Raw genomic sequence first — 26,968 nt, forward strand, 5'->3', positions numbered from 1 at the left:
GGCTGAAGCTCAGCGACGGGGCTGGAACAGCAGTTTGCCCCGTGGGCGTGGGTCGTAGGGGATTTGTAGCCACGTTGCCATGGAATTGCTGGAGGAGCTGGGTCAGACTCCTTGGCAAGCCATCAGAGGCGGTGGAAGGAAGCTCTGGATCGAGCGAAAAGGCCTTTCCTGGGCTCTGAGATAGCAGGGGAGGACACAATGGCGGACGGCTCTGGGATGCTGGAAGTCACTGTCGAGACCTCCAGAGGTGTAGTGGGCTAATCAATGAAACATCGAGGAAGGAGGTCGCCCACTTGAAAACACCGTGTCAACCCTGTGCCACTCCCATCATCAAGGCAAGTGTTCACGACCCATTGGCGTGAGGGATATTAACATCGTATACTGTGTATTCTGATCTTCCTGTTCGGCCTCTACAATCTACGTTCTGTGTTCTGTTCTCTACGCGGAGAATAAAATGGAAGTGTAAATGGGTGTTGGGTTGGCAAGGACTCAGTGGGCTGAATGGCCTGTTTGCGCGGTGTTTGAATCTATGACCCATAACCGCTGTGAGATGACCTTGGACTGTGACAGAAGATTGTGGCAAATTACTTGTTCCTTACTGTAACGATTAGAATGGAACAGAAGGAAGTACAGGAAAATGTTACACAACTGTAACATCCGAGACCTCCGTTGGTCAGGGTCGACCATGGACATTGTGTCCTGGCTCTCTCTATGATACACAAGCCAGCGCAGTACGATATGGAGAGCCAGCTGTTGTCCGTGTAGCAAGCTCCCCCTCTCCACGCAGCTGACAAATACAAAGGAACAACAGACACTGATACAGTTCGGCACCGGCAGAGACACAGGAGTTGTCGGTCAGTGTTGAACTCAATGTAGGACGGCCTTAGGGACCCCAGCTCCGGATTTTCCCTCGGGGTTTACTCCCAAAACCTTCCCCATGAGTGGGTATCACCACAAGGTGGCAGAGGTTTGAGATCAGAGTTTTCCTTCTCCTAGATGAGCCGCCAGCCATGGCTGATAAGCCCCATCTGCACGAAGCAACTGGTTTTAAGGTGCCAGTAACCCGCCTTTGCCTCTTCTCCTGTCAGTAGAAACGGTTCCACTGGGCTTAGTAGCCGAGCCACACGTGTGGGCCAGGAGCTGGACCTGGTTTGTCAGAGGCTGTTTGAGACGCACGCCATTGGGAACAAAAGGGCTGAGGAATGGCAGATGGAACTTAATCCAGACAAGTGTGAGGCGTAGCGCTTTGGGAGAACAGACCAGGGTAGTAGGACTTACACAGGGAACAGCGGGGCACTGAAGGATGCGGTAGAACCAAGGGGTCAGGAAATACAGACCCAAAGTGGGTCGTAAGGAGAGGTTATGGCACGTTGGCGTTCATATTTCAGAGAAGAGTACAGGACACGGGAAGATGCTGGTGAGGCCAGACTGTGTAAAGGCAAGAGATTCTTCGGACTGTGGGAGGAAACCAGAGCACCCGGAGGAAATCCACGTGGTCACAGGGAGAAGGTACGCACTCCTTACAGAGAGCACTGGGAACTGAACCCGTGTCACTGGCGCTAAAACAACGTCATGCTAACCGCTACACTACCCTGATGCTTATAGTATTGCCTCGGGTCAGAGAATTTACGAAGATGCTGCTGGAACTTGTGGACCTGAGTTACAGAGAAAGATTGAATCAGTTCAGACTTTATTCCCTGGAGCCTAGGAGAATAAGGGGAGCTTTGATAGAGGTGTACAAAATTATGAGGGGTATAGATGGGGTAAATCTCTTTGCACTGAGGTTGGATGAGACTAGAACCAGAGGGCATGGGTGAAAGATGAAATGTTGAAGGGGATCTTGAGGGGAAACACCTTCGGCCAGTGAAATGGGCGGCCAGCGGAAGTGGTGGGTCTGGGTTGATTTCAACATTTAACGGAAGTTTGGGTAAGTACATGGATGAGAGGGGGATGGAGGACCGCTGTCCGAGTGAGATTCGATGTCAGGAGGCAGAATAACAGTTCGTCACGGACTAGATGGGCCAAAGGGCCTGCTTCTGTAGTTTTCTATAACTCTACATACCAAGGCACAGTGAAAAGCTGTGACCGCCATTTCTAGTGCCGCGAAGTTCATCACGTCAGTGTATTGCGGTGGCACAGGGGAAAGCGGTATCAGATTGCAGAATAAAGTGTTACGTGTATAGAGAGGGGGCCGTGCAGATAGACAATAAGGTGGAGAGTCATAATGAGATAGATCGTGCTGTACTAGGGGACTATTCGATATCCTTCCAGCAACGGGGTAGAAGCTGTCCTCGAGACTGGTGGTGCGAGCTTTCAAGCTTTTGTTTCTTCTGCCCGATGGGAGGGGGGAGACGAGAGGTCTGTGATTACACCGTCTGCTTTACCGAGGCAGTGGGGAGTGTGGACAGAGTCCGTGGAGGAGCTGTGCCCACAACTCTCCGCAGTTCCTTGGCGCATGCCTCCTCTGTCTCGGGCAGGGCTGTCGCTGCACCGAGCCGAACGTGTCATTAAAAATTGGTGAGGGTCAGGGGGCATGTGCTGAATTTCTTTGGCCTCCTGAGGAAGAAGGGGCGTTGGTGAGTTTTCTTGGCTGTGACATTAACGTTAGATTTTGCTAAGTTTATTGAGATACGTGGCAGAACAGGCTCTTCGAGCCCATGAGCCACGCTGCCCAACGTCCCCCAATTTAACCCAAGCGTAATCACAGGGCAATGTATCAACGGGTACGGCTTTAGACTGAGGGAGGAAACGAGAGCACTCGGAGGAAACTCACGCATTCCACGGGGAGGACGTGCAGACTCCTTACAGACGGTGTCGGATTTGAACTCTGAACTCCATCGCCCAGCTGGCATGGCGCCTACTGTAGCCGCGACCTCTAGCCCTGAGGTGGGCAATAAAGGCACGACAAGGTCTGCTGCAAGGGTTATGTGTCTGGTGGCACGTAGCTGTGCTCTGTAATCATCGCTGTGTGGCGTGGAGAGCCCGAGTCAGCACTCTCTGCCAGATCACTGCTGTTCCTGCGGGTGATAACCTCCACAAGAAAGTTACTTTGTCCGACTTTATGCTGCGTTGGAGAAATCCCCCCCCCACCCCCACGTGAGGTCTACGTGAGGATTGACACACGCTGTTTATTCACTGTGGAACAGGCATTTCGAGCCCCACCATCCAGCACCCCCCCCCCCCCCGATTTAACCCTAACCCAATCACGGGACAATTTACAATGACCAGTTAACCCACTAACCGGTGTGATTGTGGGCTGTGGGAGGAACCCCACCCCCCACATTCCCCGGGGAGGATGTACAGACGGCGGAATTGAACTCCGATGCCCCAGCATGGTGCTAACCTCTACTCTACCTCGGCGCCCCACACATCCTGTCACCAGCTCCTGCGGAGTGGGAAGGAGGTGAGGTCCTGGGAACGTGTTCTCTTGGGCTACCTGGTGGGATTCAGATCTATTTGTCACAGTGTACACCGAAACCAGCAGGTGATGGGTGGGGACCAGGGGGGCTCTGTCCCTGGTGGGCTGGCAGGGGGATGGGGTGAGGGCAGAGGTGCGTGGAATGCGGGAGAAGCGATGGAGGGCAGAGTTGATAGTGGACGAAGGGAAGCCCCTTTCTTTAAAAAAGGAAGACACCTCCTTTGTCCTAGAATGAAGGGTCTCATCCTGAGAGCAGATACGGCGGAGGCGGAGGAATTGAGAGAGGGGGATAGCATTTTTGCGGGAGACAGGGTGGGAGGAGGAATGGTCTGGGTAGCTGTGGGAGTCAGTAGGAAACATCGTCACTACCTCCTCGCATAGATGCTGTCTGGCCTGCTGAGTTCTGCCAGCATTTTGTGTTTTTAGTAAAATGCATCGTTTGTGTTAACAACCAACGCAGTCTAAAGATGTGTGGTGGGGGGGGGGCAGCCCACAGGAGTCACCACACATTCTGGGGTCAACGTGGCATGTCCACAACGTTCAGCAAAACAACACAAGCAACTACACCAGCAAAGCAACCACCTACACAAACCGGCCTCCAACACCAGGACACGCCACCTCCGGGCCTCCAGCCACCATTCCTCTCATGCTCAAAGACCTCTGACCTCCCCAGCTTTGGTCTTTGACCTTCAGACTTTGCCCTCTGGACTCACCAATTCCTGGACTTCAATTCCTTGACCTACAGACTACACCGGCCTCTGAGCGTTGACCCCGGGATCACTAATCACAGCATTGTGATCTCCGGGCCTCTGCTTCTGGACTGGCACAGGCCTCCAAGCTGGGGATATGGTCACCACTGTCACACTGAGTCTGGGAGCTCTCCGGGCTGCTGAAGGAAAAGGCAATTACGCATGTGAGAACACACACCTTCCAGTCAATTCAGGTTTCTTTGTATTTACATTTGACTCTTGACTTTGGTTTCAGTCTTGTCAACAACATTCCCTATTTAACTTAGTCCACGTTCCAGGAAAACAGATTAGAGATTTAGATGGACGCTGCTGAAGGAGCAGGATTAATTTAGTTCTTGGTCACTGTTCAGTCAGTTTGAGAGGTTTTAGCTCGCCCTATTATTTTCCTTTGTTCTGTACGTTCATTCTGGGTCTGCACTTGGGCCGTCACTGAACTGCTGTCCTTCGCGCATCCCCTCACATGGGCCTTGACCGGCCTGGAAGGTCACCAGGACCCGCCAACCCTGTCCCTTGAGCGGGATCACTGGTCTCCGTCCTCACCGCCTGCTGACACAACGTGTGACTACGAGGATCTGTGGCTTGTGACCACATGCTCCCGTCCCGACCTCTAAATCCCTAAACCCTAACCTGATCCCAAATTCCCCGTCCTGTCCCCAAAACCATCCCTATGAATATAAAAAAACACTGAATATTTTAGCTGGTCTGCATCAACAGATTAAACTCCTCTCTTTAATGTCTCCTTTTTGCCTTTACAAGGTGTTCGGGATCGTGCCGCTGAAACTGTGCATTTTATGCAGTCCTGAGTCGGTCTGTAGTCTGGTGTAGCTTTCTCTGTGTTCAGTCTAGTGTTTTTGTACTGTGTCATGTAACACCATGGCCCTGAAAAACGTTGTCTCATTTTTACTATGTACTGTACCAGCAGTTATGGTCGAAATGACAATGAAAGTGACTTGACTTGAACCGTGTTTTTATGGCGGATGAGCTCCCGTTTCCGACCATTTTCCAACATTCTCCAGGCAAGGCTCGGGAGGTGGCAGCCTCCGCTGCTTTGTGGGGAAGGCGTTCCTTATAAATCCAGAGATGGAGTCCCCAAGGCTTGTTCAACACTGTCTGGCAACTCCTGCAGCGCCGCTGGTGCCGAACTCTGCCGTTCCTTTCGATACATCAGCTGTGTGCAGAGGGAACCTGATCCGCGGGCAACTGCCTGCCCTCCGTATCCTACTGCCCCGGCCTGCATGTACAACGTAGCCGGCTAGGACACAAGACCCACGATCAACCCCGACCATCTCAGGTGCTCAAGTACCGGCACAGACCCTTCGGCCCACAATGTTATACTGACCTTTTCACCTCCAAGGTGAATCCAACCCTTCCCTCACACATAGCCCTCCGCTTTTCTTTCATCTGAGACTCTCTCAAGCTTTGTAAATTTTCCCTGTACGTTTTCAATCCTATTGATATCTTCCCTGTTCAAATGGGCACCCGGATGGAACAAAGCACACAAAATGCGGAGGAACTCGGCATCATGTCCTGATGATGGGTCTCGGCTCGTAACCTCATTTCTAGAGCTGCTGTCTGACCGGCTGAGTTCCTCCGGCTTTGGAGCTCCAGCACCCGCGGGTTTTCCGGTCTTTGTGCGGGAACGGTTTAGCGAGATGTCGCCCATGCGCTGTTAAATGGGACTGGCTTGGATGGGCATCACGGACCGGATGGGCCGAAGGGCGGACTTCTATAACTCTTGATGGGCGGACCCGGCCCGAAACTTGGGCCGTCCCCGGCTCTACCCCCACAGACACGGGTCGACCCGCCGCGGCCGCGCTCCTCCTACTCCGGATCGTCCCCGGTCGGAGGTCCCAGCCTCTCCGTCCCTCACACCCTCTCCCCAGCCCCGCCTCCCTGGAGCCTGCCCTGTGCGGGGTGCGAAGGTTTAACCCCCGCCCTACCCCGGGACGGTCCCGCCCTGTCCACCAGTGTTCCTGGGACGTGCTGCCGGCCGCTCGCCTCTCGCCCCGGGGACATGGAGGGAGCTCAGGCGCCTCGGGAGCCCGAGTCCGAGTGCGCCGTGTGCCGCTCGCCGTGCTCGGACGCCGGCCGCCTCCCCTGCGGCCACTGCCTCTGCTCCGAGTGCGGCCGCTACTTCGGCACGGAGCTGCGGGCAGAGGCGGAATGTCCCCGCTGTCACAGCGAGCCCGGGACCCCGGCCGGGGTCGGGGCCGAGGCACCGTCTGCCCCCGAACCCCTGCTCCCCGCGGCCGGGGGGCAGCCACGGGAGGTGGGCGGAGAGCGGGGGCTGTGCAGCGAGCACGGGCGGCCGCTGGAGCTGTACTGCCAGGAGGACGGGGAGTGTGTGTGCGGCCCCTGTACCGCCACGGGCAGGCACACCATCCACACGCTGGTCAGCCTGGAGACGGCACAGGACAACATCAAGGTAAGCCGGCCTGGGGTCGAGAGGTGTTCATACGGACAAGGTCCTGACTGAGTAACTACACCAGGCGGAGAATCTCACCTGGTCCCTCAACACCAGCTCCATAGCAAAGAAAGCCCAGCAGTGTCTCTACTTTCTGCGAAGGCTGAGTAAAGTCCATCTCTCACCCCCCCATCCTCACCACATTCTACAGGGGTTGTATTGAGAGCATCCTGAGCAGCTGCATCACGCCTGGTTTGGAAATTGCACCATCTCGGATCACAAGACCCTTCAGCGGATAGTGAGGTCAGCTGAGAAGATCATCGGGGTCTCTCTTCCCACCATCACGGACATTTACACTACACGCTCCATCTGTAAAGCAAACAGCATTATGAAGGACCCCACGCATCCCTCATATAAACTCTTCTCCCTCCTGCCGTCTGGGAAAAGGCTCGGAAGCATTTGGGCTCTCACGACCAGACTATTTAACAGTTTCTTCCCCCAAGCTACCAGACTCCTCAATACCCAGAGCCCGGACTGACACATTACTGCCCTATTGTCCTGTTTATTATTTATTGTAATGCCTGCACTGTTTTGTGCACTTTATGCAGTCCTATGCAGGTCTGTAGTCTAGTGTAGTTGTGTGTTTTTTCTCTTTTTTTACTAGTTCAGTGTAGTTTTTGTACTGTGTCATGTAACACAGTGGTCCTGAAAAATGTTGTCTCGTTTTTACTGTGTACTGTACCCACAGTTACGGTCGAAATGACAATAAAAGTGACTTGACTTGACTTTCTCTTAAGGTAAACGACTGGAGGCTTGGAGGAATGCAAATCAAGGCAAAATGATAATAAATTCATAGGAATATGGGAACAGAATGGTTATTATGCATTCTGGCCACTTTATTAGGCGGCTTCTGCACCCAATAAAGAGGCTCTGCGTGTATGTCCGTTATCTTCTTCTGCAGTCCGTCCATTTCAAGGTTCCACATGTTGTGCATTCAGAGATGCTGTTCTGCACACCAGTGTTCTAACACAGTTATTTGAGTTACTGTCACCTTCCTGTCAGCTTGAACCAGTCTGGCCGTTCTCCTCTGACCCCTCCCGCTAACAAGCCGTTTTCACCCACAGAACTGCCGCTCACTGGATGAGTTTTGTTCGTTTCTCGCACCATTCTCTGTAAACTCTAGAGACTGTTGTGTGAAAATCACAGCAGATCAGCAGTGTCTGAGATACTCAAACCACCCCATCTGGCACCGATAACCATTCCACAGTCAGAGTCCGTTCCATCACTTTTCTACCCTAAACAATAACTCAACCTCTTGACTGTGTCGGCATGCTTTTACCCGTTGAGTTGCTGCCACGTGATTGGCTGATTAGATATTTGCATTAATGAGCAGGTGTAATGCAGCCACTGAGTGTATGGATCCTTTGACAAGTGTGTGATTCCAAGATCATCCACACAAGTACGTGTCTGCGCAGGGGCAATGACAAACTTACTAGCAGCAGCATCACAGGCACACAGAATCAGAGAAGCAGCGTTCACAAGAGAAAGCACAACTCAGGTGTAAATGATGCTTCTTTTTACCAGGCAGAACACACTTGGAGCAAAGGAACAGTCTGTTTGGGTGCAAAGTGATCAAAATGTTACTGAACTTCCACTGCGGTCCGTGCCACCAGGAGTACACATCATCTCCGAGGAAATCCAGCTTCTCAACAAAACCCACTCGGCTGTGATCCCCTACGCTGTCCCTGCACGCTATCCGTTAAATCGGGGGCTCCCAACGCTCGTGCCAAGGACCGCGGGTTGGGAGCCCCTGCGTTAGACAGTCCGTGCTGACAATTACTGAGTCTGTTCATATGTTCGCCGTTATTTCAGTTTGATTACTGGCGTTTGCACGTGTGACCATTCTGCTCCCGGCTGTTTGCACTGTTTATCGTGTTGTCTGTTGTGGTATTATTGCCCTGTGTTCTATGCTTGGCACCGAACCAAGACCAGTTCACAGACTGGCAATAAGGTGATCCTGATTCTGAGGGGTCTGTTCGCTCTCCCCCTGACCGTGTGGGTTTCCTCCGGGTGCTCGGGTGTCCTCCCGCGTTCCGAAGGCGTGAGGGTTAGGGTTAGTGATTGGCCACGCTGTGTTGCTTGGTGACACTCGTGAGCTCATCACACGACACATTTCGCAATGTGCGTGTGACAAGTCTAAGCGAATCGTCAGTCTTCAGGCTGAGGTGATCGGGAAACACAAAGTGCACTGCAGATGCTGTGGTCAGATCAAGACGTACAAAAAAGCTGGATGGACTCAGCAGGTCGGGCAGCATCCGTTGAAAGGAGCAGTCAACGTTTCGGGTCGGAACCCTTCGTCAGGACGTGAGGTGATTGGGGTTGTGCCAGTGGGTTCAAGAACTGAATGGTTGAAGGGAAGGACGAGGTCGGGACAAAATCCACTTTGGTGCAGAATGATCAAAGTGGTCGTGGTATTACTGAGGATGTGCAGGTCGCTTAAAGAACTGAATAGTTGAAGGGAAATCGCTGTTCCTGAACCTGGGACTTCAGGCTTCTGTACCTCCTGCCCAATGGTAGCTGTGAGAACATGGCCTGGTCCGGGTGGTGGGGATCTGTGATGATGGATGTTGCCTCCTGTAGACACTACCGATGGTGGGGAGGGATGTGCCCATGGTGTATTAGAACATTGCAGTACAATTAGCAGAATTCATTACTCTCTGCAGCTTCCTTCGTTCCTGCACATTGGAGCCGTCACTGCACAGCTCCTGTGCTCTCTCCACCATCCGCAGAGGCTGGTGGGTTCTGGGCATCAAAGGTTACGGGGAATGGGGTTGAGAGGGATAGTAAATCAGCATGATGGAACAGACTCTGGGCTGAATGGCCTACTTCTGCTAAGTGCCCTTTCATTCTTCCTCCCGCAGGAAAAACTGAAGAAGGAAGTTGAAAACCTGCGGATAATCCAACAAGATTGCCACTTCAAGCAGCAAGACGTGGCGATATCGGAATCTGATGTGAAGGTAGATGGGGCTGGGTCCTTGGCGATGCTCCGTGCGTGGGCAGTGTTGACACAGGATTGAGTTTTCCAAGTGGCATTCCTCAGGTCTGGAGTGCCGATGTCATGCCAGCAGCTCCATGGGTATTTTCCCGTGGGGTCTGAGTGCCTGACAAGTTCTTCGTAATGTTAGAGAAATGATGACCTCGTGGTTCTGAGGAGGGAACAAGCCTTGCCCCCCCCCCACCCAATCCAAAACGCAAGAAGGCAACACGCCCCTCAGTTCCATCTGACACACGGGTGGGATTTCCTGGTGGCCAGCCATTTTAATTCTACTTCTCATTACAGTTCTGACACAATAAGACCACTCTCATGTTGGAGGAGCAACTCCTCGTATTCTGATGACAATTACATTGATTTCTCCAAGTTCTGGTGACTTCTCCCCCCTCACCTCTCTTTTTCCATCCCCCACTCTGGCTCATCTCTTATCCCTTCCCTCCTTCTCATCTACCCATCTGGTGCCCCCTCCTCTTGCCTTTCTCCCATGGTCCACTCTCCTATCAGATGCCTTCTTCAGCCTGTAACCTTTTCCACCCATCTCTGCCCGGTTTCTTACCACATCTGAGGTACAGGAGCTATGCTTGAGCCTGGTAGTATTATGCGGTTGTACCTTCAGGCTGAAGGGAGGGAGAGGGGAAGAGGGTGAGTGTCGGGGAAGGGATGCTTTAACCAAAACAACACACACTTAGGAACTTAGTAGGCCTGGCAGCATCTATGGACAAGAGTAAACAGTCAACTGAGTCCTTCATCAGGACTGCTTTTCCCAAGCAGTGCAGTCCGCTAAGGAGGGGTTTGGGGTGGGGTGGTCCACGTGTGGAGTTCGGACAGATCTGAAGGCAAGCACAACGACCTGACCTGCCCGGCATGTCTTCCTGCTCTGCATTTTGCAGCTTCCACGTTGCTAACTGCTCCCGTTGTCCCGTTGACCGGGTAGTTGTTGGTGGGACCGGACCGGACCGGAATATCATTCGCACTTCTGATAAATGACAGCACGCCGAGCACCTTCACTGCCCCGTCTCAGACTTTGTAACGAGTCCCATGGTTTTGGAATTTCAGACGCAGATCGATCAGCTGAAGGGAAACCTGTCGAAGAAGTTTGCGGAGTGGAGGAGGTGCCTGGAGGAGGATGAGAAGTGTGCGCTGAAGGTCATCGACCAGGAGGCAGAGGAGGTGCTGGCTGAGAGCAGCAAGAGTTTTCAGGAGCTGACGGAGCGGATGGAGCGCATCAGGCTGATTGACGAGGAGACCTGCAGCCTGGTACAGAGAGGTCCTCTGCCGTTCATCCAGGTACGCCCGCAGTTTCAATATTCAGTAGATCAAAGAGATTCCCCCTCGTTCTTATAAACTCCGGTGAGTACAGACCCAGAGCCATCAAACACTCAACATATGTTAACTCTTTTATTCAAAGTTCAAAATAGATTTATTATTGTACATATGTCACTATATGCAACCCTGAAATTAATTTTCTTGCAGGCATACTCAATAAATCAATAATAGAATAACCATAATAATAATCAATGAAAGGCCACATCAACTCGATCAATCAGTGTGCAAAAGACAACAAACTGTGCAAATACAAAAAGTAATAAGTAATAAAAAATAAATAAGCAATAAATAGAGAACATGAGATGAAGAGTCCTTGAAAGTGAGTCCATAGGTTGTGGGAACATTTCAGTGTTGGAGTGAGTGAAGTTATCCCCTCTGGTTCAAGCCTGATGGTTAAGGGGTAGTAACTGTTCCTGAACCTGGTGATGTGGGTCCTGAGGCTCCTGTACCTCCTTCCCAATGGTTGAGGGGTAATAACTGTTCCTGAACCTGGTGATGTGGGTCCTGAGGCTCCTGTACCTCCTTCCTGCTGGTTAAGGGGTAGTAACTGTTCCTGAACCTGGTGGTGTGGGTCCTGAGGCTCCTGTACCTCCTTCCTGCTGGTTAAGGGGTAGTAACTGTTCCTGAACCTGGTGGTGTGGGTCCTGAGGCTCCTGTACCTCCTTCCTGCTGGTTAAGGGGTAGTAACTGTTCCTGAACCTGGTGGTGTGGGTCCTGAGGCTCCTGTTCCCTTGTTCCTGATGGCAGCAGCATGTCCTGGGTGTTGGGTGTCCCTGATGATGGATGCTGCTTTCCTGTGACGACACCGTGTAGATTTACTCAATGGCTTTACCCGTGATGGACCGGGCTGCATTTACTACTGGCACGATCTCATAAACCTCCCCTGAACCACAGGTTTCTAACCTGGGGAGCACGGACCCCCTCGGTTAATGGGAGGGGCCAAGGCATAAAGAAGGTTGGGAACCCCTGCTCTGGATCCTCCTCAATGCCAGCACATCCTTTGTGTATGGATGGTATGCAAAAGGAAGTTTTACACTGAACATGTGACTACGTCAGGGACGTACATCACAAAGAGAAGCCCTTTATCCCGTCCACTCTGCACATCAAAATGTGAAGGGTTGTTACAGTGAGAGGGGACGTTGGGGCAGGCTCGTTGTTATGGGGACGTGGGCACTCAAGTTCTAACAAGCAGGGAACAAAGGAAACTGACAGGTGCCCTTTCAGAGGTCTATTAAAAGATGAGGGGAGGGGCAGAAACTGGGTGAACACACAAGGTCAGTCTCCCAGAGAAAAGCCCGTGGACATGGAGTTCAGGGTCAAATGCAGACTAACGGGACAAGGTGTTGGTTGGTATGGGTGATTTAGGGCACTGGGGCATGGTACTTTGCACAACACTTTTACAGTATCAGCAGCCCAGGTTGTGCAGGCTTCCTCCCACGTCCCAAAGACTATGGGGTTGGTAGGTTAATTGGTCACGTGGAAGTGGACTCGTTGAGCCAGAGGTGGCTGTTACTGGGCTGTATCTCTAAAAGTTATGAGTCCGTGATTTACCGTAAGCCCAGGAACAGGCCCCAGAGATGTGCTCCGATACTCTATTCCCGCTTGTCATTTCTAATCCTCATCTAACTTCTCTTTGTTTTCCCACCACACAGGGCTGCAGTCAGCTCCTCCTGAAGTAAGTACCATTTGGTCACAGCCTCTGCCAGTCACGATACCCCTCTGTCAGGGTTGGTGAAGTGCCCGTCTCCCTATACGCTGCAAGCGTTCTGGCTCTGTGAATCTCGTCCGGGGCTCACTCGGCCTCCAGGACAGTTAGCAAAGTTGCTAAGACTCCGGTGGTCCTGGTTTGGTCCCCATCTCCGGTGTTGTCTGGGTGGAGTTGGCACCACCTCTCCCTGTGAGCGTGTGGATCTCCCACATCCTGTTGGTGGGGTGGCGGGGGGAGGGAAGAGAGTGAAAGGCCTGCCAGAGAGGACACACGACAGGCAGGTACAGTGGGGAATGGGTAGCTCTGGGTATAGCACCAACCCGATGTACCGAATGGCATCCTCTTTGAGTCGAAGTTACACAACACAGAAACTGGCTCTTCGGCCCGACTGGTCCGTGCTAACCAAGATGCCCTTCGGAGCTAGTCCTATTTACCCATGTCCCTCTAAGCTTCTCCTACCCGTGTACCTTGTCCAAAGTTTTAAACTCCAATTGTACCTGCCTCTGGCAGCTCGTTCCATTCACCCTGTGTGGGAAAGGTTGCCTCGCTGGTCCCCTTTAAATCTATCCCTAAACCTCTGCCCCCACCCCCCACCCCTCCCCCGGTTCAAGTTTATTGTCTGACTGGACATATACATCGGGGCAGCACGATAGTGTAGCGGTTAGCACAATGCCTTACGGTACCAGAGACCTGGGTCGCCCACGCCGACAGGCCAAAGGGTAGAGGCCCGACTAGGAGTGGTCCGCTGGTCCACCGGGCTCGGGGATTCAGCTCCTGGCTCACAGCACTGTTTGGAAATGGCAGTGAAGAATCCTGTTTCTGTGCGTGACGGTATTCCATCCGGGACTGACGTGATGAAGGAAGCCCTTCCCTGTTGCCCTAAACGTCAGTGTCTCTTGTGGTCTGATCACTTGCAGCTTCCAAGTTTTAGACTCCACTACCCTGGGGTGAAAGGTTGTTGCTGTCCACCTTATCTTTGCCCCCCTCCTGATTTTACACACCCTTATCAGGTCACCCCTCAGCCTCCAGAAGCAGCTCCAGCCAATTGATAACAACTCCTAATAGCCTCTCCTAAAGCCACAATAGTAATCTTATTTTAAAAGTTCTGCTTTACTTGCGAATGCTGCTTATCGGATGCTGTGTGCCTGTGACGCTGCTGCGGGTAAGTCTCTGATTGTACCCGAGTGAAACACACGGACTGATGGGCAATTTTGATGCAGAGTCGCAGAAGAGCAGAAGATAGCAGTGCCTGACATCCCAAAGCTGGTCCTGAATCTGTACAGTGCACCAGAGGTCATCAGGAAAAGACTGAGAACTTCCTTCACGTACCATTCAGCCATCCTGGGAACAGCAGGTAGGCGACGCCCGCAGGGTGCCGGGGGGGGGGGGGGGGGGAATGAGAGGTGGTGTGCTGGACCGGTCTAAGAAAGGGGCAGCGATGTAGGCTACAGTAATCAGGCATCTATGGATGGGCTTCAAGAGCAAGACAGTACCCTGTCTCCCTTTCCACTGAGTGTTCTGGCTCTGTGGAGCCCTGTGCAGGGGTGGGGGAATAAATAGAGAGGTTAGACCTTGATTAGAAATAACAAGTGGGAACCAAGTGTCAGGGTTCATCTTGGGGGCCTGCTCCTGGGCTAGTTGTGTAAAGTTCTGTTTGCAGCTGAAAATATCAATGCAGGGATTAAACCTACCAGATATTGAAAAGTCTAGACAGAGTGGACGTGTAGCTCAGAAACAGGCACTTCGGCCCATCGAGTCCATGCTGGCCGTCAACAACCCCGTATTTACAATTTTTATCCCCACCTTCCCAGATTTTGCAACTCTGGGGAAACCTCACAGTCGCCAATCCAACCTACATTATCGTTGGAGCACAGGAGGAGGAGTTTTGACCTTCTGAAGTCTTGAGATGAAGGTGCAGAGACCTTTCCCCGGGGTTGGAGAATTGAGAAGAGGTTAAAGCTGAGGGGAGAGATCTTTCAAAGCCAGGGGATCAACCAGAGGAGGTGCTTGAGGCCTGGACTTTAATAACATCTAAGGTGGAACTTGGAAGGGAAAGGTTTAGAGCAGGGTACCCAACCTTTCTCTTATCATGGGCCAATAACATGAAGCAAGGAGTCTGTGGACCCCAGGTTGGAACCTGAACATGGTTAAACACAGTAAAATATTTATTTAGAGATTCAGCCCAGTAACAGGGTCTCCAGCCCACGCCACCCAATTACTCCCCCGTGACCAACCAGTACTGTGGGAGGAAACTGGAGCACCCAGAGGAAACCCACATGGTCCTGGTGAGAAGGTATAAATTCCCTACAGACGGCGGCAGGAATTGAACCCCGGTTGCTGGTACTGTTAAAGCGTTGTACTGACTACTACGCTACTGTGCCACCTTGCCGTGGTTCTTTATCCGTATTCAGTACCCAGTTCCTGCGTTCTGCCCATATACCTTGATCTCTTCAGCCATAACAACACCTAACCCAGCAACCCACCGATTTAACCCTAGCCTAATCACAGGACAAATTACAATGACCAATTAACCTGTATACCAGTACATCTTTGGACTGTGGGAGGAAACCCATGCGGTCACGGGGAGATTGTAAAAACTCCTCTCAGAGGGCATTGGAATTAGATGTGGGGCGCCATGCTGCGTCTCAATATCACCAAGACCAAGGAGATGGTGGTGGACTTTAGGAGATCTAGGCCTCATATGGAGCCAGTGATCATTAATGGAGAATGTGTGGAGCAGGTTAAGACCTACAAGTATCTGGGAGTACAGTTAGACGAGAAGCTAGACTGGACTGCCAACACAGATGCCTTGTGCAGGAAGGCACAGAGTCGACTGTACTTCCTAAGAAGGTTGGCGTCATTCAATGTCTGTAGTGAGATGCTGAAGATGTTCTATAGGTCAGTTGTGGAGAGCGCCCTCTTCTTTGTGGTGGCGTGTTGGGGAGGAAGCATTAAGAAGAGGGACGCCTCACGTCTTAATAAGCTGGTAAGGAAGGCGGGCTCTGTCGTGGGCAAAGTACTGGAGAGTTTAACATTGGTAGCTGAGCGAAGGGCGCTGAGTAGGCTACGGTCAATTATGGATAACTCTGAACATCCTCTACATAGCACCATCCAGAGACAGAGAAGCAGTTTCAGCGACAGGTTACTATCGATACAATGCTCCTCAGACAGGATGAAGAGGTCAATACTCCCCAATGCCATTAGGCTTTACAATTCTACCGCCAGGACTTAAGAACTTTTTAAAAGCTATTATTAATGCTTTTTGAGATAGTGATTTAGATGCATATCATATTTTTTACTGAGTTAAGTATTGTATGTAATTAGTTTTGCTACAACAAGTGTATGGGACATTGGAAAAAAAGTTGAATTTCCCCATGGGGATGAATAAAGTATCTATCTATCTATCTATCTATCTAATAGCATTATGCTAACCGCGGCCAGCCACCCAAGGATCAGGGTACAGGCAAGTTGTGGGATACAGGGGTGTGTAGGTACAGATATACAAAGACCGACTGAAAGCCAGTGAGACAAGGGAACTGGTCACAGGTCCTGGGGCAAAGATCACTCTGGTGGATCTAACATTTCTGCTCAACCTCTGTCCCCTTAGATCAATGGTCATCACTGACCCTGGACCCAGACTCTGCCTACTGGCTCCTGAATGTGTCTGAAGATGAGAAGACGGTGATGTTTGGTTACATGGGAGAGAACTCCTGGCACAACTCTAAGATGTTCGAGAACATGCACCAGATCCTGTGCGCGCAAAGCTTCACGGCCGGCTGCCACTCCTGGGACCTGAAGACGGGGGGCGCTTCCTGGGGCGTGGGGGTGGCTTATGGGAGCATCGACCGGGGCGGCTTGCAGTCCCACTTCACCAACAGCGCCAAGTCGTGGTGCCTGTACTTCTACCGCGGCGCCCTGACCGCCTGCCACGAGAACCAACAGACCTACCTGCGCGAGTTTCCCGCCATCAGCCGAATCCGTGTCCAGCTGGACTACGAGGCGGGGACCGTGTCCTTTTACCAGGTCGGCGAGTGCCCGCGGCACCTCTACACCTTCCAGGCCACCTTCACGGAACCTGTGTTCCCAGCCTTCACCTGCTCCGGCAACTCTTCCCTCAGGCTGTTGTGCTGAAGGACCCACCCGGGGGTCACTAACTGGCCAGTTCTGCTCTCTCACTGAGTGAAGGGGAGGGTGGAGAAGCCATTGTTCACCTGTTTTCTGTACTACGTCAAGTTCTGCTTTTATACCAGACATAGGAGCAGAATTAGGCCATTTGGCCCATCAAGTCTGCTCTTCCATTCCATATGGTCGGTTTATTATTCCCCTCAACCCCATTCTCCCTCCTTTTCCTTGTCACCTTTAATGCACTGACTAATCAAGAACCTACCACCCTCCACTTTAAACGTACCCAGAGACTCGGCCTCTTCATCCGTCTGGGTTCAACTCACAACTCTTTTCTCAATGAATTTTCTCAACTCAAATCTCAACGAATTTTCAGGTCATAGTCTGCTGTATTTAAATTTAAGACCCTTTAGATTCAACTAAACCACTTAAAACATAGAACATGCACAGTACAAGGCCATTCTGCCCACAATGCCATGCTGACCTTTTAACCTACTATAAGACCAACCTATCTATCCCTTTCCTCTCCCATAGCTCTCCATTTTTCTATAATCCCTAAATATCTGTCAAAGTTCCTAATGTATCTGCGCCATCACTGTTAGAACATAGAACACTGTTAGAACAGCTCATTACAGGCCCTTGTGGAAAAAAAAATTACCTCCTACATCCCGCATGTCTTATTTTAATTTATTTGTTGATGGGCCCTTCTGGCCCTTTGAGCTACAATACCCCATCACACCCGATGAACCCGAGCCTAATCACAGGATAGTTTACAATGGCCAGCTAACCCACATGGCAGGTCTTTGGACTGGGGGAAGGAAACTCGAGCACCTAGAGAAAACCCATGGGGAGGACGCACAAATTGCGCTGGAATAGAACTGCGAGCTCTGAACGCTCAGCGCTAATAGTGTCAAGCTCCGGTAGTGGCCTCCAAAAGACTCCATCACTCTCTCCTCTGAACGAACCTTAATTACCACCCCAGTTAACTAGGTCTAATGTCCTGGTGCAGACGGTCACTCATGAGGCCGGTCTCTGGTGTCCCTGTTCTTCCGGTGCCAGACAGGATGCTGGTGACCTCAGTGGGTCAGGCGGCATCTGTGGAGAGAAATAGATGGTCGAGGTTTGGTGAAAGACCAGATTCCAGCATCTCGGGTCTCATTGAGAGGGGACAGATTTAAAGGGGAACTTTTCTGCACTGAGGGTGGTGGGCATTTGAGTGAGAACATAAAACACAACAGGCCATTTGGCCCACAATGTCGTGCCCAACCAATTAAATGAATGATCAAATGGCTAACTAAACTAATCCCTTCTGCCTACACAGTCCATCTCTCTCCATTTTCCTCACATTCACGAGCCCATCCAAACGTCTCTACCTCCACCCTAGGCAACACATTCCAGACACCCACCACTCTAAAAATACTTGCCCCTCACATCTCCTTTCAACTTGTCCTCCCTCTCTCCTTAAATGCATGCCCTCTAGTATTAGATATTTCAACCCTGGGGAGAGAAAAAAAAGATGCTGTCTACTCTATCTGTGTCTCTCAGTTTTATAAACCTCTATCAGGTCATCCCTCAGCTGCTGACACTCCAGAGAAAACAACCCAATTTTGTCCAAACTCTCGTTACAGCACGTGCCCTGTAATCCTGGTAAACCTCTTCTGCACCCTGTCCAAAGCCTCGGTGTTATTCCTATAATGGGGTGACCAGAACTGTATCCACCTCGAGTTTCATAAACCTACAACATTGAGTGACAGATACAGCCTGACCCATCTGTGCTCTGCAGTTTTAGAACCATCAGGAGCTGTGGATGTTTCTAAGCCCTATTTAGTTGCCCTCAGCTCCCCACCCTGAGTTACAATCCTGCATCTCTCCTCATCCTATTCTTTATCAGGGCCACCTCATTTGATAATCCCCAATCCTTCTAAAATATCCTAGGATATCTCATTGCCCACCTTATTCACGTGGTATCCAGGGTTCGCGTTAGAGCGACGAGACTGTGCATTCACTCTGCCATTTTTGTACTGTTTCATGTAGCACCATGGTCCTGAAAAACGTTCTCGTTTTTACTGTGTACTGTACCAGCAGCTATGGTCGAAATGACAATAAAAAGTGACGACTTTCTACCTGGACACAGGCAGCGTTTCTAAATGGAGCAACACTCACAAAATGGAGGAACTCAGCAGGCCAGGCACTGAGGGGAATTAACCATCGATGAAGGGTCTTGGCCTGAAACATCTGACTGGAAAAGGGGAAGAAGCCTGAATAAGGTGGAGGGGACAGAGGGAGAACAAGCTGACAGATATTAGGTGGCTGGGGGAGAGGAGACAAGTTACAGGTGAAAGTTCCTGATGAAGGGTCTTGGCCCGAGACGTCAACTGTTTATTCCTCTCCGTAGAGGCTGCCTGACCTGCTCAGTTCCTCCAGCAATTCCTATACTGGTAATAGAAAAAACTTTAACAGGTCGAAGGATTGAGTATTCAAAAGCTGAAAGTAGAAGTAAAGCTGAATTCCTGTCTTGTTTTGTCAAATTTCTTCACTAAATAAACTTGAGGAGTTAAATGTGTTGCGATTCTTTGAGTCTATGGTCCACAGACGGCAGTAAAGACTTGACCAAGAGTCCTACCCCTGTTTAATCTGATAAGCTCTATATTAACAGCAGGAGCACCAACGCAGGACAGTAGCAGTGACCTGTGATCCCAGATCTGGGCTGAATGGCCCCACCCACATTTTCATCCAAATCATTCATATACAAAGCTGGTCCAGAGGAGGTTCACGAGAATGATTCTGGGAACGAAAGGGTTAATGCACGAGTAGCATTCAGGGAGGGAATCTTATTGAAACCTATTGAATATTGAAGGCATGGATAGAGTGGACTTGGAGAGGATGTTTCCTATACTGTAGTGGGAGAGTCTAGGAGCAGAGGGACATTCCTTGAGAACAGAGATGAGGAATTTCTTTAACCAGAGGGTGCAGAATCAGTGGAATTCATTGCCACAGATGCCTGTGGAGGACAAATCATTGAGTATATTTAAAGCGGAGGTTGATAGGCTCTTCATTAGTCAGGGCATCACAGGGAAAAGGCAGGAAAACGGGGTTGAGAGGGATAATAATGGGAGGGCGGAGCAGACTCGAGGGTCTTGTCACTGAAGTCCCAGCACTGAGCCTTGCAGAACAGTAATGGACACAGACCTCGTCTTCTACGACTACACCAAGTCTGGATCCAACTTACCCCTCACCGGATCTCATGCGACTTGGACCAGCCTACCATGAGACATTGCCAAATGCCTCCAGTCTCCAACAGCTTGGGGGGGGGGTTACAGACTTGCTATCTGAGAGTTTGAGAATCCAGGCCCAAAGGCAGTGCACTGGGGTTGGATGCTTGTGTGCGTTTGGGCGCCACAGTCGCGTAGCAATGACGCCATTACAGCTCAGAGCGTTCCAGTTAATTTCCAGCACTGTTCCGTAAGGATTCCACTGGGAGAGCACACCGGTTCCCTCCCACAGTCCAAACACCTACCGAGTAGGTTAACTGGTCATTGCAAATTGTCCTGCAGTTCAGTTCGGGTTTGTCGGGGTGGCATGGCTTGAAGTGTCTGATCAGCCAGCACGGTATCACTAAGTAAGTAAATCAGGGGGCAGTCCGCTTGTTGCTGCTGCCCTTGAGTTATTCTGCATCATGTTGATCTCCTGAACACTGGATATGCTACACTGGCACCAAGACTGTGTGGCAACACGAGGGCACATGATGTATGTGTGATAAATAAATCTGAATCTGAAAATGCCTTTCTGTAGTCCATGTAGACGTCCACTGCTCTAATACCCTCCTTACTTCCTCAAACAACCCAACTGTAGCAAAGCAGCACACGTCATTATGTAGGACAACCATCTCGTCCCAGGACGTGGCCTGGCAGAGCTCCTTTAGACTCTGTGCTGCCCCTTGGACAAGCTGCCCCAAGTGGCTGTGGTTGGGAGTCTGCTAGTGAAGGGAAGGACTTCTACTGAACTGTTTATTCACACCACTGCAGTACCCATTCAAATAATCTGACCTGATCCAGTTTTGACTGAGCTACCAACCCTGCCTGCCTCACTCAGAGAACACCCAGGCCTGGTCACCTCACTTACATCGTCCTGATGTCAGCATTAACACAGCAACGGAAAGGGCAACGCGGACCTGGGTAACGTAGCAGTCGGGGTATCGTTTCACAGAACCAGCTGTAAGACTAGAGCTCAATTTCCACTGCTGTCTGTAGGAATTCAGACATTTTCCCTGTGATCACAGGTGTTCTCATTTCCTCCCGCATCCCAAAGACGTTCAGCTGGCAGTGGGCATGCTGTGGTGACACTTGTGGGCTGTCCCCAGCACATCTTTGCTGACTTGATTTGACACAAACGATGCATTTCACTGTATGTTTCGATGTACACGTGACAAATAAAAAGCCAACCCTCCATGAACCAGTTGGAGAGCCAAGTCCCCTTGCTTCACGGTCAACTCTCCCCCTCCCATCTGAAACTCAAGGCCAATACAGGGGTACAACTTTAAGGTGATTGGAGAAAGTATTGGGGGGGGGGGGGGGGGGGGGAGGAATCTCAGAGGTAGGGTCGCCCTCCCCCCACACAGATTGGTGGCTGCATCAAACGTGCTGCCAGGGTGGTGTTAGAGGGCATTTAAGAGACTCAACGCCAGACACATGGATGATAGGAAAACAGAGGGTTATGTGGAAGGGAAGAGGTAGATTGATTTCGGAGTAGGTTAAAGGACATCACGCTCTGGCCTATGGAATAATTGAAGCAAGATTATGTCACTCAGGCCCTCGTGCCTGCCCCATCATTCAATAGTTGTGTTTACCTCAGTACCACGTTCCTGCACCAGCCCACCCTCTCTGAACATCCAGAATCACCCTGTTTATGGCAGTGAGCTGGGTGGTTACCATGAGGCCCTCTGGCTGGCATTCTAGCTGTTCACATGATCAACAAGCCAGGGCAGTACGATATGGAGAGCGAGGTGTTGCCCATGTAGCAGACTCCCCCTCTCCACGCAGCTGATAAATCCAAAGGAACTGCAGAGACCGACACAGTTTGGCACCAGCAGCGTCACAGGAGTTGCCGGTCAGCTTTGAACTCAACATCAAACTGCCTGAGGAGTTCCAACAAACTTCAGAAACAATGTGGAACACATACCAGATATTCATACATGACAAGACCCCAACGTGCTATTGCTCTGATGTGTAAATGTCTGACTTGCCCCTTGCACAGCCCAGAGACAGGGCAGTCAGTCCACTGCCCTGTTTAATCACCACTACTCAGTACTTGCTTCAGTTACCTCTCTATCACCCCATCATTGGCTGAGCCCACAGCCCTGCACCTCCCACTGAACAAAACCATTTTAATGAACTCCGTGCTTTCCAGCTGCAAGCAAACAGACTAACTAGTGTTTCTACTAAAGTGCCCAGGCTTTCAGTAATGGCAACCAATACCTCCGGAGTCTCTCAACATCTAAACAGCCTCTGGACGAGCAGTTACAATTCCAATAGGAAGGTGGCTGTGGACCTAATCCAGTCAACAGCGAGGACGTGGAGGCTTTGGGAAATGTGCAGAAGTTCACCGGGATGTTTTCTGAATTTGTAAGATTAGGAGAGGCACAGATAGGGTAGAGTGTCTTTCTCCTCAAGGTGCATACAATACTTGAGGACATAGGTGTAAGGTAAGAAGTTAAAACCTTTTTTTGTGAATCTTTTTTAAAAAAACTAGAGGGCATAGGTTAAAGGTGAGAGGGGAAGATTTTAACAGGAACACAAAATGCTGGAGAAATTCAGCAGGTCAGGCAGCATCTATGGAGGGAAAAACAGTCGATGTTTTGGGCACAAATCCTAATTTATTCCCCTGCATACATGCTGCCTAATTGGCTGAGTTCCTCCAGCACCGTGTGTGTGTTGTTCTGGATTTCTAACATCAGAATCTCCTGTGTTTAAAATCTAATGGGTACCTGAGAGACAAATTTTCCCCACAGAGAAGGGTAGGTGTATAGATCAAACTGTTAAGAGAAACAAGAAGGTAATTAATTAAACAGGTCGTTGGATAGGAAGGGTATAGAGGAATATGGGCCAAACAAGCTCAATTTTTACATGATATGTCAATGACTTGGATGACTGAATTGATGGCTTTTTTGTCAGAAATGAAGATAGGTGGAGAGGCAAGTAGTTTTGAAGTAGAGTGGCTACAGAAGGACTTGGACAGATATAGAGAATGGGCAAAGAAATGGCAGATGTTGGGAAGTGTACGGTCATGCACTTTGGTAGAAGAAATGAAAGGGTTGAATTTTCTGAATGGCGAGAAAACAAAAAAAAATTAGGTGCAGGATTTCCTATAGGTTAGGTTGCAGGTAGAGTCTGTGGTGAAGGCAGCAAATATAATGTTAGCATTCATTTTAAGAGCAAGGATGTAATGTTGAGACTTTATAAAGCACTGGTAAGGCCTGGAGCACTGTGAGCAGTTTTGGGCCCTTTATCTTAGAATGGATGTGCTGAAACTGGAGAGGGTTCAAAGGAGATTCACGAAAATGGATTCCAGGATTGCATGGCTTGTCAGATGAAGAGTGTGATGGCTCTGGGCCTGTATTCACTGGAATTCAGAAGAATGAGGGGTGACCTCATTGAAACCTATCGAATGGTGAAAGGTCTTGATAGAGTGAATGTGGAGAGGATGTTCCTATGGTGAGAGAGTATAAGACCAGAGGTCACAGCCTCAGAACAGAAACACGTCCTTTTAGAACGGGGTTGAGGAGAAATTTTTTTTAGCCAGAGAGTAGAGAATTTATGAAATTCGTTGTCACGGGCAGCTGTGGAGGCCAAGTGTATATGTATATTTAAGGCAGAGATTGATAAGATTCTTGATTGATCAGGGCATGAAGGCATAAGGGGGGAGGCAGGAGATTGGGGCTGAGGGGAAAAATGGATCAGCCATGATGAAAAGATGGATCAGACTTGATGGGCCAAATGGCCTAATACTGCTCCTATGCCTTAGAGTCTAAATAGACACCAGTCAGCATGGACTAGTTGGGCTGAAGGGCCTGTTTCAGTGTTGTACAAGCCTGTGAACCTACTGCTTGGTAAAAATGAAACCCTCAGTTGAATAGCAGAAAGAACAGTCACTCGAATCCCTTTCAGATTTTATTGCCGAGAGCACAGTTTAGTTCTGTGGCTGTAGGAATGGGCCGACATTCGCTGGATGACAGTCACTGGTTCTTTAATACCCATTGCCAAGTCCTTGTTCATTGATGTCACCGATGCTACTCACTGGCTCCCGACCTGTGCTCGGCTTGGGAGGGGCACTGCCAGGGCAGGTTTAATTTTCTTTCTTGCCGGTTTCTTGCCCCTCAAATAAGGGGTACTTCGCCTCAACGTCAGCCCAGGTCATCAAGCCATTGGATAAATCTCTGATAACTTGGGGCAGTTCTGAAACCTGTCAGAAACAACAGCAGCTCATTAAATACAATCAGAAACAGGATTAATATCACTGGCACATCATGAAATATGCTATTTTGTGGCAGCAGCACGTTGCAAAACAAATTTAAAAATATTAATTACAATATATGTAAATTAACTAAGTTGGGCAAAACGAGTGAACAGAAAGTAACAGTGAGATAGTGTACATGGGTTCATTGTCCATTCAGACATCTGATGGCAGCGGGGAAGAAGCTGTCCCTAAAACATTGAGTGAGGGTCTTCAGGCTCCTGTCCATCCCCTCTAGCAGGGAATGCAGGTCTTTAATGACAGGAGGCCTAGTTGAGGCATCGCCTTCTGAAGGTGACTTTGTCAAGGTGTCCATGATGGACCGGCTGAGTTCACAACCGTTTCCAGTGAGAACACCCTCCATGGAACAGCACGGTACAAGTGTACAAATGGCAGTGGCTCTGGACGTGGGGGCTCTGCGGTAAGGCGGGGCACTACATTCACTCTTCTTGTGGAGTGATCGGCTGAAGTGCCAGGGCTTTCAGGAACAGTGACCATTACCCCCTCCCCACCTGCCCCCAGAGTCTCACAACATTAGGACAAGCTCCTGAATTGCCAATGGAAAGCTGGCTATGGAGCTGATCAAGTCAAACAGGAAGGATGTGGACGTTTTGGGGACGGTGTGGAAGAGGCTCACCAGGATGTTGCCAAGATCAGAGGGGGAGATTGAACCAATTTGGGGTTATTTTCTCTGGAGCAGACACCCAAGATGGTTATAAAATAGGGGAGATGTTCAGACTCTTATCCGAGGGAGCACAGAGGTAACCGAACCTTACAACACAGGGGCAGGCTCTTCAGCCCACAATGTTGTGCCCAACCAACTAAACTAATCCTTTCTGCCTGCACAATGTGCATATCCTTCCATTTTCCTCACATTTCTGTCTAAACATCTTTTAGACGTCTCTAATTATCTGCCTCTACCAGCCCAGGCAGTGCATTCCAGGAGCCCATCACTAAAAAAAAAACTTGCCCCTCATATCTCCTTTGAAATTACCCCCTCTCACCTTCAATGCATGCTCTCTGGTATTAGACATTGCAGCCCTGGGAAAGAATACTCCCTGTCTGCTCTATGTTCTCAATCTTATCAGATCGCCCCTCAGCCTCTGCTACTCCACAGAAAACAACCCAGGGTGGTCATAATAATAAATTTATAGAGCACTTTTTATACAGACAATTAGTTCAAAGTGCTTTGCATGGGATAAAAGTACAAACATGAAAAGATGTTTGTTAAAAGCATGGTAAAATAAATAGGGTTGAGCTGGCATTGAAAAATGTCAACTGAGTCTGTAGCCCTTATAGTTTGGCTATCGAGTTCCACAGCGTAGTTCTGAAAAAAATCTGACCTGCCAGTTCTCTTTCGAGGGAGTTTATTTAAGTTTAAGGGACTGGCAGAAGAAAACCTGACAGCTTGAGCAGGATTGTAAATCAAAGTCTAAAAGGAGATTGAGAAGAGGTTTTTGTTTTGAACACAAAAGGTATTGGGGGAGGTGGTGGAAGACATGTTTAGGGAATGGAGGGATTATAGATCACACGCAGGTAGATAGGATTAGAATTAGACTAGGATCAGATTTAGAGCGCATTGGACCAAAGGGCACACTCAAGTTCTGTACTGTTCAGCGTTGTAAATGGCATTTCTATATTGGGCCAGCAAAGAAATGATGGGCCAAAGGGCCTGCTTCTGTGATGTACAATTCATCCTGGGAGCAACAGGACGACAGAGCAGAGCACTAGGAAGAGCTGCTGATCTGAGGAAAGCTTGCAGGAGTTGTGGAGGGTTGTTGTAGGATACAGTGGGACAGCGACAGGATGCAGAGTTGTGCTGAAAAGTGGCAGATGGTGTTCCATCCAGAAAAGTATGAAGTGATTCCCCTTGCACGGTCAGATGTGAAGGCAGTGTCCAAGGTTAATGGCAGCATTCTTAGCAGTAAGGAGGAACAGAGGGATCTTGGGGTCCATATCCACAGATCCCTTGAAGTTGCTGCTCAAATGGAAAAGGCGCTCAAGAGGCAAGCGGTACGTTGTGCTTCAACGGCCAGGGGATTGAATTCAAGAGCTGCGAAGTAACGTTGCAGTTCTATAAACTTTTGGTTAGAGTGGTGGTGTGGAGGTACATCTCTACCAAAGGAGGTGCAAGCACTCCTTCCCTCCGCTAGCCTGCAGGTCACCCTTAGGCAAGGTGTAGCACCTGCTTAGCCCCTCGATCAGGGTCACGTGAAGCCATGGGAGCAGTTGGTGCATATCACAAGTCCTGGTTATGCAAACACTGACACCAGGCAATCTCACCAGGGTATTGACACTTCTTGCAAAATACTGCAGAGAAGGCATTGGGAAACCACTTCCTTCTGTAGAAAGATTTGCCAAGAATAATCATGGTCAAAAGACCACGATTACCCACGTCAAGTGACATGGGGCGTAACGAACGAGGGCTACACTTGGAGGTAGTGTGATCAGTTCTGGTCACCTCATTATGGGAAGGATGTGGGAGCTTTAGAGAGGGTGCAGAGGAGATTTACCAGGATGGTGCTGGGATTAGAGATCATGCATTGAGGAAAGGTTTAGCAAGCAAAGGTTTTTCACTTTGGAGAGGAGGAGGAGGGTAAAAGGTGACTTGATAAAGGTGCTCAAGAATGATAAAAAGCAACACCAGAGATCTTTTCCTCAGGGCTGGAATGGCGAATAC

The 26,968-nt window shown here is 50.0% G+C and overlaps 2 protein-coding genes across 2 annotated transcripts in view; one reads left to right on the plus strand and one right to left on the minus strand.

The window, feature by feature from the left end:
* Positions 1–6,124: 6,124 nt before the first annotated feature.
* Positions 6,125–19,332, plus strand: LOC140732425 (E3 ubiquitin-protein ligase TRIM7-like). The gene is made up of 6 exons (XM_073055058.1): positions 6,125–6,592; positions 9,493–9,588; positions 10,680–10,910; positions 12,602–12,624; positions 13,878–14,011; positions 16,265–19,332. The coding sequence occupies exons 1-6, from the start codon at positions 6,182–6,184 to the stop codon at positions 16,786–16,788; spliced, it is 1,419 nt and encodes a 472-aa protein (XP_072911159.1). The 5' UTR covers positions 6,125–6,181; the 3' UTR covers positions 16,789–19,332.
* Positions 19,333–23,932: 4,600 nt separating this feature from the next.
* gars1 (glycyl-tRNA synthetase 1) overlaps positions 23,933–26,968 on the minus strand; it is a 42,036-nt gene continuing 39,000 nt past the window's right edge. The window contains exon 17 of the mRNA XM_073055059.1: positions 23,933–24,237. Coding sequence (XP_072911160.1) covers positions 24,121–24,237 — 117 coding nt within the window. The 3' untranslated portion in view covers positions 23,933–24,120. The remainder of the gene's footprint in view (positions 24,238–26,968) is intronic.

Source organism: Hemitrygon akajei, chromosome 8 (genome assembly GCF_048418815.1).
Source record: "Hemitrygon akajei chromosome 8, sHemAka1.3, whole genome shotgun sequence".
NCBI classification, from domain to species: domain Eukaryota; kingdom Metazoa; phylum Chordata; class Chondrichthyes; order Myliobatiformes; family Dasyatidae; genus Hemitrygon; species Hemitrygon akajei.

What these genes read in the sequence shown, in the direction of transcription:
- LOC140732425 (XM_073055058.1), top strand. Translation starts at nt 6,182, where the DNA reads ATGGAGGGAGCTCAGGCGCCTCGGGAGCCCGAGTCCGAGTGCGCCGTG. An exon ending in TATCGGAATCTGATGTGAAG is followed by an intron (nt 9,589 to 10,679) that starts GTAGATGGGGCT and finishes TTGGAATTTCAG; the next exon opens with ACGCAGATCGATCAGCTGAA. An exon ending in TGCAGTCAGCTCCTCCTGAA is followed by an intron (nt 12,625 to 13,877) that starts GTAAGTACCATT and finishes ATTTTGATGCAG; the next exon opens with AGTCGCAGAAGAGCAGAAGA.